Raw genomic sequence first — 16,356 nt, forward strand, 5'->3', positions numbered from 1 at the left:
GAAACTTTCCCAATTATAAAACATCAATAACATAACACATACCAGACATCAGTCCTTATATAATTATGCATTAATATTCATTACCTATTACATTGGATATTTCCCCGTCAGAACACGGCACACAGTGATAGCAGCAGGCATGGATTCCTCCAGATGGACCTTTTCTGTATCCTGGAGGACATGGCTCATTGCACTGAGCTTGGGGAGTCTAAAAGGAAAATATTTTTTTTTAGGTAGAACCTTTAGTTTTTAGATATGCAAGAGAAAAAAAAAATGATGTGGCTGCATTTACACATGCACGCAAATGTTTTCTATAACAAAACATCCTACAGAAGACCACAAAATAACATTAAATATTAATACAAACTTACAAAGTAATTACAGTCAAAACTGGAATAATGATAAATAGAGGGAAAAGTTAACAATCATGCCGTAATATAAAGCTGATGAGGGGTCTAGCTTACCTAGATTTTCTGACTGTTGGAGATTTGCCCACTTCCAGGAATCATTCAATGTCGTCTTCCACTGCTGCATCACAACCTTGCCTGTCACAAGTCATACAGTGCCTTAAAAAAGTATTCACACCCCTTGAAATTTTCCGCATTTTGTCATGTTGCAACCAAAAATGTAGATGTATTTTATTGGGATTGTATGTGATAGATCGACACAAAGTGTCACATAATTGTAAAACGGAAGGAAAATGATAAATGGTTTTCAAAATATTCTACAAATAAATATCTGAAAAATATGACGTGCATTTGTATTCATCCCTCTTTACTCGGATACCATTCACAAAAATCTATTGGAACCATTTGCCTTCAGAAGTCACCAAATTAGTAAATAGTGTCCACCTGTTTGCAATTTAATCTCACTATAAATACAGCTGTTCGGTAAAGCCCTCAGAGGTTTGTTACAGAACCTTAGTAAACAAACAGCATCATGAAGGCCAAGAAACACACCAGACAGGCCAGGGACAAAGTTGTGGAGAAGTGTATGGCACAACTGCAAACCTACCAAGTCATGGCTGTCCACCTAAACTGACAGGCCAGGCAAAGAGAGCATTCGTCAGAGAAGCAGCCAAGAGGCCCATGGTAACTCTGGAGTAGCTGCAGAGATCCACAGCTCAGGTGGGAGAAACTGTCCACAGGACAACTATTAGTTGTGCCCTCAACAAATCTGGCTTTTATGGAAGAGTGGCAAGAAGAAATCCATTGTTGAAAGAAAGCCATAAGAAGTCCCATTTGCAGTTTGCGGGGAGCCATGTGGGGGACACAGCAAACATGTGGAAGTAGGTGCTCTGATCAGATGAGACCAAAAAACTAACACTGCACATCACCCTGAACACACCATCCCCACTGTGAAACATGGTTGTGGCAGCATTATGTTGTGGGGATGCTTTTCTTCAACAGGGACAGGGAAGCTGGTTGATGGGAAGATGGATGGATCCATATTCAGGGTAATCTTAGAAGAAAACCTGTTGGAGTCTGCAAAAGACTTGAGACTGGACAGTGGTTCACCTTCCAGCAGGACAACGACCCTAAACATACAGCCAGAGCTTCAATAGAATGGTTTAGATCAAAGCATATTCATGTGTTAGAAGCCCAGTTCACAGACACTCTCCATCCAATTTGACTTTAGCTATTTTGCAAAGAAGAATGGGCAAAAATGTCACTCTCTAGATGTGCAAAGATCAAAGAGACATACCCAAAATGATTTGCAGCTTTTCAGATATTTAATTGTAAAACATTTTGAAAATAATTTATAATTTTCCTTCTGCTTCACAATTATGTGCCACTTTGTGTTGGTCTATCACATAAAATCCCAATAAAATACATTTACATTTTTGGTTGTAACATGACAAAATGTGGAAAATTTCAAGGAGTATGAATACTTTTTTAAGGCACTGTATACAGTATATCCTGACAGCGCACTTTCGCTGCTCTTTACCTACTTGCCGACAGCACTATAGCCGGGTCATTCAGTTCTGGGAGGTCATCATATAAAGGCTTGGCACCGGGCGACACACTCTGTGTTCACGGTGACCCCCAGACACTGCAAATACAGGGTGTGCGGCCCGTGCCCTTGCCCATGTCCAGCAGCGGTGTCCTGCGGAACACAGTTTGAGGTAAAGAGCCAATTAGCGGCTCTTTACTACGTGATCAGCTGTTTCCAATCACGGCTGATCACAATGTCAACAGAAGATAATCGGACTCTACCAATCTGTGTCTGCCAGTTTGTGCCCACCACTGCTGTGAATTAGTGCCCACCATTGATGCCAATTAGTTCCCACTAATGCTGCTAATCAGTGCCCACCACTGCTGCCAATCAGTGCCCACTACTGCTGCCAATCAGTACCCACCACTGTTGCCAATCAGTGCCCACCAATGTTGTCAATCCGTGCCCACCAGTGTCTCCTCATCAATGTCACCAATCAGTGCTACCTACCAGTGCCCATTAGTGTTGCCTACCAGTGCCCATCAGTGCCACCTATCAGTGCTGCCTATCAGTGCCCATTAGTGCCACATATCAGTGCCCATCGGTGCCACCTATGAGTGCCCATCAGTGCCGCCTTATCAGTGCCCACCAGTGCCACCTCTTTATTGCCCATCAGTGCAACCTATCAGTGCCCATCAATGCCGCCTCATTAGTGCCAATCAGTGCCCATCAGTTCTGCCTCATCAGTACACATCAGTGAAGGAGAAAAATTACCTGTTTGCAAAATTTTATAAAAAACTGTTAAAAAAAAACTGTAAAAAGTTTTTTTTTTTTCAAAATTTTCGGTCTTCATTTGTTTATTTAGCAAAAAATTAAAACCCAGTGTTGAGTAAATATCACCAAAAGAAAGCTTTATTTGTGTGAAAAAAATGATAAAAAGATTTGTTTGGGTTCAGTGTTGCATGTACGCGCAATTGTCATTCAAAGTGCGACAGCGCTAAATGCTGAAAATTGGCCTGGGTAGGAAGGGGGGGGTGAAAGTGCCCAGTGGGCAAGTGGTTAAATTGCTTTACACAATAAGTTCTGCAGGGTGTTTTGGGGTGTGAAAATATTTTAATGCTCATAAACCGTTATATATTTGAAACATCCTTCTGCTTAGTGTATTTACAGTTTTGCAGCCGAATTGGGATAACACCTACATGTATTTGTTACTTGTTTCCAATAATCTGAATTGCATTTAAAAGAAATAATTTAAAAAAGTCTTACTTTGCCATGTCTCCAGTGGAACGCTCCATTAAAACCTTCTGGTTTGCTTACTTTTTCTAGAGTTTTACTGGTTGCAAAAGAGTATGCCTTGAAAAAAAACTGCCCGGGAGTAGGATCATCATAGATAATGTTTGTTAACAGCATATTGGAGGGTAATTCTCCTCTGTCATTAAGGAAGATCTCCTCACCACTGGGGCTGGTGTAGAAAATTGTCCGGATGTATCTGTTTAGCTTTCAAAAGGTAAAAAAAATAAAGAAATTGATTTAAAATAATTCATCTGAATTCACCAGTTTGCAGTTAAAGTTTCCCATTCTTAGGTTTGCAGGTCTCATCGACATTTGCTGTACTTATAATTCAGGCCTCATGCTCACTGGGCATTTTTGCAGCCGCTGTTTTGGGCATCAGACATTTTTTTTTTAACTGCTGACTCGGTTAAATTGATGATAGGCAACTCCTATCCTCATATTGATTAGTGGTTCCAAATTAATAATAACTACTGCAGTAGGGAACAGACACAAAAGATACGCTCTGCATCTTTCCAAATAACTGTTCTGCTTTATTATGACGCAATTGAAGGTTTTTATGCACATGATTACGTAGGTATCACATTAATATTACAATTGTACGTTTATGGTAACAAGGGGCGTTACATAGGCAGGCTAATTCTAATCAGGACTTGAAAGAATGTAAACATTTACTGAAAACATTATTAGTGCTGTGTGCACAGTGAGGGCAGTGTGCAATACATACAAAATACAATACAATTATATACAAAACATACAAATTTCCATTACAGTCTCCCCTCTTTTGATCAATATTTTGATCACTAACCATACCTGTTATCACCTTTAACCTGGAACCTCCACATGCTTAGGTGGAGGTAGTTCTGGCCAAAGAGGCAAAAAAAACTCCATTGTGGAGAAAATAAATAACTGAGCAGCTTTTTTTCATTAGCAAATGACTTTTCATTGTGAAAAACAAATGATTGATAAGAAATATTTACAGAGTACTGGCTGTACACTCCTGTAGCCAAAATGGCCTTCTAGCTGAATTGTGGGCATGCTGACTTATCAGCATATGTAAACACAGACAATTCTACATAAAATGGAAGACGTACAAAAGACAAATATGACTTCAACATGGCTAAACTACTTTTCAAATATATATCCCTTACAATTAAAGTAATTGAATCAAAAAGTACCCTAGACTGTGATCACAAGAGGGAAACAAATCAAACAGAGATTTCTTTAATTTAGTCATTTTTGCAGTGTCTGGTGTGGATCCAGGTGACTTTTCCTTCAAGTTTTGCACAACTGTACATGAAATAGATGCTGTATTGAGTCTCCAAACATTTCCTTATATATAAATGTCTCTTAACAATCCAAAAGTCACCTGGCTTTAGTTCCAAACTTTTAGGAACTGGAATTGGGGAAAAAACACATAAATGAGTTTGTCAAAAACCTTAAAAGATCAGCAACATTCTCTGTGAGATCCGAATGGAGGACTTCAGCTGCTGAGACAAAATATAAGCAAGCGAGTAACACACTCCCAAACAAAATCCCATAGAGAGAGAGTCCAACATCCCCCTTAGGGGCTTGATGAAATATAAGAAAACATTCAGGCAAAAGTTTTCTAGTTTCTTACTCTACTTTGCCCACCACATTGTAGACAGTAGGGGGTGTAAAAATAAAACCTCAAAACTTCTAGTAAGGACTCTCCTATAAAAAATGATTTCCTCTGTTACTCTCTGTACTTTCTGCACTCTGTACTTACAAACTACTTCTGATAACACTTTTTACTGTGGCCTTTGCAGTAGCATTTGCCACTGGACATACAAAAAAACATGTCCATACAGACAAAATGCATACTCGTAAGATCCTAACTTGGGCATCTGGATATATCTTTTTGTAATCTCTGGAAGGGATGTTCAGCTTTTGGTAACACCTTTGGTAACAGGTAAAACAAGAAGTGGTATGTTATAAAAACAACTGTGGAGAACCCTGGCTCTATCCCAACTAAGGCAGCCATAACTTCTTGTGACTGATGACACGGTCCATGTGTCAAGCTGGAGGGAAAAGAGTGGCTGGCAGACATAAATGATCACCTTTTCCAAAGTCCTGTTTCATAAGAAGTTGCCCCCTGTGGACCACTTGTTCTTCTCGTTCTGGGGTCCTTAAAGTTGAATTATTAATCCCAGCTATACTGGGCCAGAACTAGGGTGGAATCTGTGAGTTGCACAGACCCATCAAGTGTCCGGGGCTGTAAATGCAGCATCCTTAGAGTCACCTGGTCTGCTTCCATGTGTGAGTTTTAAAGTTAATATGGCTACCTCAGCAAGAACCTGGAAGGCTGAAAACAGCCGATCAAATTAACTTGGCATGCTTGGTTAGTTTACCTGCCGAAGTAAAAACAAACTTCTGGCCCTTTTAAATGGAACCAAAAGCTCTCTATATCTTCACTATCTATATAAATATACACTTTTTATAGCTCACAGGCTTTGCTAAAACATGGAGCTCTGCTTCTTGAGCTGGGGAAAAAAGATCCAATGACTTTGAATACAGAGTATCCTTCTGGGTGATAAACTGCATACTCAAATCTACAAAAAATGTAATATCTGGGTCTTCAGGGAGTGTTTCCTGCACGGGGCTCACAGCAGCTGATTCCTACACCATCAATTTAACGCACGTGTCTTCCTTTGTCTTCAGCCTCCTCCAATAGAGGCAATAAGGTGGCTGAATTCAAATGTACACATTTTTCATTGTTAGATTTGTACATAAACAAACTCATATTTTAAACCTTTCATTAGACAAACATTTAGTTAGCTGTATATTTGCTGCACAGAATGTCGGACCATTAAAAATTAAATGTTTGACCAAAACAATATTTAACTTTGTCTAATAGCACCTTTGCATAAAAGCTGCAGCTCTGATATATCGGGATGAACCCTTCATTACTGGGTCCAGCTTCCATAAATATATTACAATGGCTTGTTTTCTATCACGCTGTTTGTGTAAGAACTCCAGTTTCATGTTTCAAAAGACAACTTTTTCCTGGCAATATTATAATAAATGATAACAATACCCTGCGGTCATGCAGAGATGCCCATAAATCCAAAATATTCTTCTGCTTATACCACTGCACTTACAAGAAAAAGGGGCACATCATTTCACAATCCACACATTTTGCTTTGGATTTCAAAAATAAAAATAAATAAAAACAAAAGGACCAACAATCTGTATGATGGACCAGAAAGCATCAAAAACTATAAAACAACTGGCTGCAGGTGGCATCTATCCTAACAGGGTGTGTGGATTTGATGTGATGGGTCTGTTATATTTAAATTTTATTTATTATAACTCTCACATCATGGACCTCACATCAAGTACTATAAAATTTCATTTTTGTAGAAAAACTTCTTATGTATTCCATCCAACTTGGCTTTGTTAAATATTATGGCAGCTGTATTCCAAATAACAACCTAATCTTAATCTTTTTTTCTCTCAATAATGGCTTATTGTATAAATGTAAAATTACAAAAATTGTTATCTTAATCTAAACTAATCCCATTTTTACAAATTTCCCCAACAACATGGATTTCATTTCCACCCAAAGGTTGTCTAAACCAGTTTCAATATATCTATATTATTAATAAAATTGTTAAACTCATATTAGAAATGAATACTCATTACTTAATTTTACTTAATTTCCCTTTTTTTTAATGCACTCTTTCCACTCTCAAAAGATTTGCAATTTGTATAATACAGGGTTAAATGTAACCTTCATTTTACCATGTTTGGAAAACAGATTCAAAAAATAATTGTGATCACATTGTTTACCATAAGATTCGTTAACCCGGCACATTTTGTTATAAATGTTTTGTCTAAAAAACAGAAATTGGCATGGTGTCCTTCCAGCTTATCACTGACCTCTCATTCCAGCCACATTTCTTTCATGAGAGCGCAAAGGAGGGGGTCACATCTGCGTACATGACACACACAAGCAATAGAACTAAAGGTCCCAGCATTCGCACACACATACACCAATATCTCTCTAAAATCGCTTACATTTTTTCCCATTTGTACACAACACATGCATATCATTCTCTCACTTTCTTTTAACTCTTTAATATTTCCCTGCCTTAAATTCTGCATTCCTTATTTTGTTCAGAAATCCTTTATAACTAGCTTCTATGATTATATGATCAGACGGGCAGCCACAGTGCTCATCCCATCTTCCCTCTCTGACAACATATAAAGTATTCTATTTTACCCCTCATTTCTCTGTTTCTGACTCTAATAGTTGTAGTGCCTGACCCCAAATTCATCCCACAACTTAACATGAAAATGTCCCTTTCTGTCTAGTGTTAACGTCACCCTTGATCTATCCTGCTCACATAGATAGCTGTTTCTCTAGCTGTTTACTCTGCATGATTCTTAGCAGTGGCGTATCCAGGGTATGGCAGATATGGCAAGTGCCATGGGCGCCATATGAAGGGGGCGCTCCTGAGTGGCTGGGCAGCAAGGCACTTGCAGTGATCTCTTCTTAAAATGGCCCTGATATCACCACTGTTACTCACTGTCAGCCTGGGGTGGGATCCTGGCCAGCAGAGAGTGCTTTAGGTCGTTCACCACTGGCCCCTGGCTCACTGCCCAAACTGGTTGCTAGGCACGGCCCGCCTGGCGTCTAACAACCAGTGACTTCACGGAGGAGAGAGGCAGAGATCAGCATTCAGAGTGCCACTGCTTAGCTCCGCCCACCTCCTCCCTGCTTCTTCTCCGACATGCACAATAATCATGTGAGGCACTGACTGCAGTGCACAAAGGGAGAGAGGAGTTTAGGCAGTGGTGTCCTCCTAGGTTATTTGCAAAATAAGCTGCCGTGCAGGAGAAGGGAAGGAGCCGGGAGGTGCGCTGTGCTCTCCCTCCTCTCCATATTCACAGTCCTGACACTGCAGCTCTTCTCTTCCAGTGGCTCTGTGTATGTATAGGAGCGCCCTGCAGCTCCCCCCCTCCTGTTCTGTCATTGAAGCAGCAGAAAGGAACCAGCAGCCTCATATTATAGGAAGGACAAGAAAGAGTTAACAGCAGGAGCTGCTCCACCTCCTGCTGCTTACTGAGCACTGCTGTAACACGCCCCTTTCTCAAGCCACCCCCTTTGATTAAGAAGTGCAGCGTACTGGAGCCATGCTGGAGCCTGGAGATTGAGAAAGAGAGGAGCTGCTGTGGGGACTGGGGAGGAGGCAGAGAGGGAGGAGAAATAAGTAAGAGAAGCAGAAGAATGTATTTAGGTGAAGGTAATGAGGAGAATGTGCACAGGAAGAGACATTTACTACAATGCTCCTCTCTTTATTCTCTCTGTACTTTCTGATGTATTCTGTATTCCTCTTCTCCCTCCCTCCCCAGTGCCCCCCTTCTCTCTCTCTCCTCCCTTCCCTTTCCTTCCCCCCCCTAGTTCTCTCTCTCCCCCCTCTTCCATCTTCTCTCCCCCCCTCCCTCTTTTCCCCTCTTGCCATAACCAGTATAAACACTAAATATTACAATAAAATACAATGCTGTGCTTCCTTCTTCACCTTAGTGTTTCAATTTAAATGTAATTGCATAATTTAAAGCGGTTGTATACTGCTGGGCTTTTTTTTTTACCATGCAAAGTAAAGGTATAATCTTTTAGTATGGATCGCATACTAGCACATTATGTTAAACTTACCTTAAAACAAATCCTTCCACACCCAGAAGTCAGCGCAGAAGGTGCTCTCATTTTTACTCATCTCGCTTCCGGGTTCGCAGGCTCTGTGACTGGCCTGAAGGCCTGAAGTCACTCCCGTGCATGCACGCGGGAGCCACCATTTATGGCACAGGGTTCTGGTCTTCTTCGAAGCGCATGCGCCAGTGATGTCACTGGCTCAATGTAATGTAAATATCTATTAAATTGTACATGTTTAGGAGATATTTACTGTACCTATAGGTAAGCCTTATTATAGTCTTACCTATATGTAAAAGGCAGTAAAGGAAGTTTACTTCCACTTTAAGTGATGGTGGAGCCCTTCCTCTGAATACCATATACTGTATATGTGGTGTCCTGTAAACCAAATATACAACTTGATATCTTTCCAACAAATAACAATATCAAAATATAAAATTGCAGCATATTAGTGACATTGACACCCTCTCAAAAGAATTTTGATAACAAGTTGCAATATATAAGTGATGGTAACACCCCCTCAAGAAATAAAATAACTCCACTTACAATAGAGGTTGTCATCATCACTAATATACTACAATTTTATATTTAGAAGTTTTGCCTTGTTAGGTGTTTTTTTGGTTAAGGTTATCTGAAAGATGGGTTTTTGAATGTTTTGACAGTGCTTGCCATAGGCGCCATCTTCACTAGATATGCCTCTGATTCTTAGTCCCTGTGGACCTTGGTAACCCAGTTAACCATTGTGGATCCCTGTCCACTTTAACCATTAATCTAAGGGCTCAGTATAGGCAGAACCGCACCTTCGGTTCATATATAGCGCTTCTCTTGCACTTGGCATTTTTGAGGGTCTCTTACCCTTCATTCCCTTACTTAATTCAATGCCCATAATGACTGGCCAGTCTTCTCTCTTCTCTACTTGTGCCTATACCCTCTTGCCTCTAAACTACTTTATCTAGCAGATGTAGTACATATACCTGTGAACAGCACTATTCTTCCCTTTCTTATCTATAACACTCCGATGGACAATAGACAGGGACAACATAACATATAACCACCAATCAATACAGTTCGATTAGGGGGAATAAAATAGGTACCCTTTGTCCCGAAAATGCCTTACCGATCAAGGAAGTCTGATAACTCAAATGTAAGCAAAAGGCTTACCTCAGCCGGCTGATTATCAGAAATTCCCGGATCGTCTCAAGCTCCTCGTTTCGGATACTCAGGGTCACCTGGAATCCCCTCCTAAGGCAAAGCTCGCCATGCTGACTCGGTTAAATTGATGATAGGCAACTCCTATCCTCATATTGATTAGTGGTTCCAAATTAATAATAACTACTGCAGTAGGGAACAGACACAAAAGATACGCTCTGCATCTTTCCAAATAACTGTTCTGCTTTATTATGACGCAATTGAAGGTTTTTATGCACATGATTACGTAGGTATCACATTAATATTACAATTGTACGTTTATGGTAACAAGGGGCGTTACATAGGCAGGCTAATTCTAATCAGGACTCGAAAGAATGTAAACATTTACTGAAAACATTATTAGTGCTGTGTGCACAGTGAGGGCAGTGTGCAATACATACAAAATAAAATACAATTATATACAGAACATACAAATTTCCATTACACTGCCTCTAAACTCCTCTGCATATTATTCTGTGTTCATGCACACATAGGCTTTTATCAGTGTTTTTTGGCAGGAGAGTTTAGTGGGAAAAAAAAAAAAAAAAACCCTGCCAGCACGTTCTGGAGCAGCAGCCTTTTGGCAGAAAAAAACGCTAACAGCTCGTAAACTCTATTAAAACTCTCATAAGAATTTTTTTTCTTTTCTTCGACCGTCATCTTCCTTAACAACCAGTGAATAGGATGGGCCAGGAAGCCACCACCGCATCCTTAACAACAGATGAGTCATTAGTAGGGATGAGTCGAACACCCCCCGGTTTGGTTCGTACTAGAACATGCGAACAGGCAAAAAATTAATTAGAACACACCAACACCATTAAAATCTATGGGACACGAACTTGAAAAATCAAAAGTGCTAATTTTAAGGGGTAATATGCAAGGTATTGTCATAAAAAGTGTTTGGGAACCCGGGTCCTTCCCCAGGGGACATGTATCAATGCATAAAAAAGTTTTAAAAACATCCATTTTTTCGGGAGTAGTGATTTTAATAATGCTTAAAGTCAAACAATAAAAATGAAATATTCCTTTAAATATCTGCCTGGGGTGTGTATATAGTATGCCTGTAAAGTGGCACATTTTTCCCGTGTTTAGAACAGTCCCCTGCACAAAATGACATTTCTAAAAGGGAAAAAAAGTCATTTAAAACTACTAGCGTCTATAATGAATTGTCGGGTCCTGGCAATACAGATAAAAGTCATTGAAAAAAAATGACATGGGATTCCCCCAGTCCATTACCAGGCCCTTCGGGTCTGGTATGAATATTAAGGGGAACCCCAAACCAAAATTTAAAAAAAAATTGCGTGGGGGGGCCCCCAAATTCCACATCAGGCCCTTCAGGTCTGATATGGATATTAAGGGGAACCCTGCGCCAATTTTTTTTAAAACAATGTCGTAGGGGTCCCCGCAAAATCCATACCAGACCCTTCATGCCTGGTATGGATTTTAAGGGGAGCCCCGTGTCAAAATTTAAAAAAATGGCATGGGAGTCCCCCCAAAAATCCATACCAGACCCTTATCCGAACACGCAACCTGGCAGGCCGCAGGAAAAGAGGGGGGACAAGAGAGCACCCCCCTCTTGAACCATACCAGGCCACATGCCCTCAACATGGGGAGGGTGCTTTGGGGTAGCTCCTCCAGAGCACCTTGTCCCCATGTTGATGGGGACAATGGCCTCATTCCCACAACCCTTGCCCGGTGGTTGTGGGGATTTGTGGGTGGGGGGCTTATCAGAATCTGGATCCCCCTTTAACAAGGGGACCCCCAGATCCCGCCCCCCCTTTTTGAAATGGTAACGGGTACATTGTACAAAATGTTAAAAAAAAAACAAGACACAACTTGGGACAAGTCCTTTATTAAAAAATAAAAAAATAAAAATGTCCCACAAAGTCCATTCATCTTCTTCTATGACTCCACTTATGAACCGAAAAATAAAATACAAAATATCCACCTCCATGGGAGGCACCCGCTGTATGACAATTCAGCGTGATGACAGTTCTTTTATAACTGAGGGTGGGGCCACACGGTGACGTACCCGAGTGATCCCGCCCCCCTCTAACGCATGGGGACTTCCCAATGGCTTCCCCGTGGCGTCAGAGGGGGCGGGGCCATCTGATTATGTAAACGGGTGGCCTCACCTCCCTCTGATGCCACGGTGATCACGCTGATCATAACGTGAACCAGGAAGTGCCAGTAAACGGCATTTCTTGGTTCTCGCTGACAGGGAGAGCCGATCGGCAGCTGTCCCTGTCAGAAGGGGGTCTGTGCTGAAAATCAGCACATTGATTATCAGCACAGCCCCATCAAATGTACCCATAAGCTGCCAATCAGTGCCCAGTCAGTGCCCCATCATAACCCCCTGCCAGTGCTCAATAAAGTGCCAATCAGTGCCCAACCACAGTGCAAATCAGTGTTCACCATAGTGCCAGTGTCCATTACAGTGCCAATCAGTACCCAGCATTAACACCTGTCAGTACCTGCCCAATCAGTGCTGCCCATCAATGCCATCTATTAGTGTCCATTAATGTCACCTTCAAGTGCCAATCAGTGCCGCCTATCAATGCCAATCAATGCCACCTGTCAGTGCCCATCAATGCCACCTGTCAGTGCCCATCAGTGTCGCCTGTCAGTGCCCATCAGTGCTGCATATCAGTGCCACCTATCAGTGCCCATCAATTCTACATATCAGTGTCCATGCCAACTCATCAGTGCCCATCGGTGCCGCCTCATCAGTGCCCATCAGTGCCGACTCATCAGTGCCCGTCAGTGAAGGAGAAAGCAAAATTTTATAACAGAAACAAAGAAAAACTTTTTTTTTCAAAAATGTTGGTCTTTTTTAGTTTCTTTAGCAAAAAATAAAAACCGCAGAGATGATCAAATACCACCAAAAGAAAGCTCTATTTGTGGGAAGAAAATGATAAAAATGTAGTTTGGGTACAGTGTTGTATGTCCGCGCAATTGTCATTCAAAATGCGACAACGCTGAAAGATGAAAATTGTCTTGGGCAGGAAGGGGCGAAAGTGCCTGGCATTGAAGTGGTTAAAATGAACACTTTTGATTTTTCATGTTAATGTCCAATAGACTTTAACGGTGTTCCAGCGGCTTTCGAATTTGCACCAAACACCGCATATTGTTCGGTGTTCGCAGAACATCCGAACAACCAACGTTCGGCCCGAACTTATGCTCGGGCCGAACCATTCGCCCATCCACAGTCATCAGCTGTCAGCAGGTTTCCCCACTGACAGCTGCAAAAAAAAAACATTTCTGGCAATAAAAAAAGTGAAAAAAAATGCCGTGGCAGTCCCCCCTAAACCATACCAGGCCTTTTGGAAATGGTACGGATTTTAAGGGAAACCCCATGCCACAATTAAAAAAAAAAATGTGTGGGGTCCCTCCCAAATCCACAAAAGACTAGTATATATTTTGAGAGGAACCCCATGCCACAATTGTTTTACAAAAAGGCATGGGGTCCCCCCAAAAATCCATACCAGACCATTATCTGAGCATGCAGCCTGGCAGGCCAGGAAAAGAGGGGTGAGCTGCCCCCCAAAGCTCCTTGTCCCCATGTTGATGGGGACAAGGGCCTCTTCCCCACAACCCTGGGCAATAGTTGTGGGGGTCTGTCGGTGGGGGGCTTATCGGAACCTGGAAGCCCCTTTTAACAAGGGGGTGCCCAGATCTCAACCCCCCATGTGAATGAGTAGGGGTACATAATACCCTTACTCATTCTCTATAAAAAAAAAGTGTAAAAAGTAAATAAAAACACAACACAAGTTTTTCACAAGTTCTTTATTAAAAAAACAAAAATAATGTCCCCTGGTGTAGATCCATCGTCAATTATGACGCCACCACCGACCCGAAAAAAAAACAAAAAAAAACGCTGGTCCCGACGAAGGCTGCCACCATTTGACAGCTCTTGAAAAACTAAGGGGCAGTGCCCCCTGGTGACATCACAGGGTGGCCCCCACCCCCTAGTAATTTAAGAGCTGTCAGACGATGTAGCTGTCAGATGGCAAGAGCCTTCATCACAGTTGGAGGGTTTTGTCTTTTTTTGGGTTGGTGGTGGAGGCAGGCATTGTGATTGATGATGGATCCCTTGTTAAAGGGGGCTTCCAGATTCTGATAAGCCCCTCACCCGCAGACCCCCACAACCACCGGGCAAGGGTTGTGGGGATGAGGCCCTTGTCCTCATCAACATGGGGACAAGGTGCTTTGGGGGACTACCCCAAAGCACCCTCCCCATGTTGAGGGCATGTGGCCTGGTACGGTTCAGGAGGGGGCCGCTCTCTCATCCCCCTTCTTTTCCTGCGGCCTGTCAGGTTGCGTGCTCAGATAAGGGTCTGGTATGGATTTTTGGCACAGGGTTCCCCTTAAAATCCATACCAGACCTGAAGGGTCTGGTATGGATTTTGAGGGGGACCCCTATGCCATTTAAAAAAAAATGGTGCAGGGTTCCCCTTAATATCCATACCAGACCTGAAGGGCCTGGTATGAAATTTGGGGGGACCCCCACGCAATTTTTTTTACATTTTGGTTCGGGGTTCCCATTAATATTCATACCAGACCCAAAGGGCCTGGTAAAGGACTGGGGGGGATCCCATGCTGTTTTTTTCAATGACTTTTATCTGTATTACCGAGACCCAACAATTCATTATAGCCACTAGTAGTTTTAAATGACTTTTTTTCTTTAGAAATGTCATTTTGTGCAGGGACTTTTCTAAACACGGAAAAAATGCGCCACTTTACAGGCATGCTAAATTTAAAGTAATATTTCACTTTTATTGTTTCACTTTAAGCATTATTAAAATCACTGCTTCCGAAAAAACGTCCGTTTTTAAAACTTTTTTTTTGCATTGATACATGTCTCCTGGGGAAGGACCCAGGTCCCCAAACACTTTTTATGACACTAACTTCCATATAAGCCTTTAACCACTTCCCGCCTGGCCTATAACAAAATGACGGCCGGGAAGTGGTTCTGTTATCCTGACTGGGCATCATATGACATCCAGCAGGATAACATGCCAGTGCACGCCCGCGGGGGCACACAGCTCAGCGATCGTGAGTGCAGAGTGTCAGTCCGACATGCCACATCTCCAAATGTGATAAGAAGCCTCTTACAGAGGCTTCTTATGACGTGATCAGCTGTGACCATTCACTGCTGATCATAGCGTGAACCAGGAAGCGCTGGTAAATGGCATTTCTCGGTTCTTGCTGACAGGGAGAGCTGATAGGCCGCTCTCCCTTTCAGAGGGGGGGTCTGTGCTGATAATCAGCACATTGATTATCAGCACAGCCCCCATCAAATGTACCCATAAGCTGCCAATCGGTGCCCAGTCAGTACCTCATCATAACCCCCTGCCAGTGCCCAAGTGCCAATCAGTGCCCACCACAGTGCAAATAAATGCCCACCATAGTGCCAGTGTCCATTACAGTGCCAATCAGTGCCCAGCATTAACACCTGCCAGTACCTGCCCAATCAGTGCTGCCCATCAGTGCTATCTATTAGTGTCCATCAATGCCACCTGTCAGTGCCGCCTATCAATGCCAATAAGTCCCGCCGGTCAGTGCCACCGGTCAGTGCCCATCAGTGCCACCTGTCAGTGCCCATCAGTGCCGCCTGTCAGTGCACATCAGTGCCACCTGTCAGTGCATATCAGTGCCGCCTGTCAGTGCACATCAGTGCTGCATATCAGTGCCACCTATTGGTTCCCATCAGTGCTGCATATCAGTGCCACCTATCAGTGTTCATCAATTCTACATATCAGTGCCTCCTCATCAGTGCCCATCAGTGCCACCTTATCAGTGCCAACTCATCAGTGCCCATCGGTGCCGCCTCATCAGTGACAAAGAAAAACTTTATTTTTTTCAAAAATGTCGATCTTTTTTAGTTTGTTTAGCACAAACAAAAAAAACGCAGAGATGATCAAATACCACCAAAAGAAAGTTCTATTTGTGGGAAGAAAATTATAAAATTTTTTGGGTACAGTGTAGTATGACCGCGCAATTGTCATTCAAAATGTGACAACGCTGAAAGCTGAAAATTGTCTTGGGCAGAAAGGGGCGAAAGTGCCTGGTATTGAAGTGGTTAAAATGATTTTTCATGTTAATGTCCAATAGACTTTAATGGTGTTCCGGCGGCATTCAAATTTGCCCCTACCACCGCATATTGGTCGGTGTTCGTAGAACATCCGAACAACCAGAGTTCAGCCCGAACTTATGCTCGGGCCGAACCATTCGCCCATCCCTAGTCATCAGCTGTCAGCAGGTTTCCC

The 16,356-nt window shown here is 42.3% G+C and overlaps 1 protein-coding gene across 1 annotated transcript in view; it reads right to left on the minus strand.

Annotated features, from left to right (window-relative positions):
* LOC141140558 (vomeronasal type-2 receptor 26-like) overlaps window positions 1–16,356 on the minus strand; it is a 59,364-nt gene that overhangs the window by 932 nt on the left and 42,076 nt on the right. Inside the window, exons 4-5 of the mRNA XM_073627930.1 lie at window positions 3,202–3,432; window positions 85–208 (exon numbers count right to left, since the gene is read on the minus strand). Coding sequence (XP_073484031.1) covers window positions 85–208; window positions 3,202–3,432 — 355 coding nt within the window. The remainder of the gene's footprint in view (window positions 1–84; window positions 209–3,201; window positions 3,433–16,356) is intronic.

This window comes from Aquarana catesbeiana, linkage group LG01 (assembly GCF_042186555.1).
Source record: "Aquarana catesbeiana isolate 2022-GZ linkage group LG01, ASM4218655v1, whole genome shotgun sequence".
Taxonomy (NCBI): Eukaryota; Metazoa; Chordata; class Amphibia; order Anura; family Ranidae; genus Aquarana; species Aquarana catesbeiana.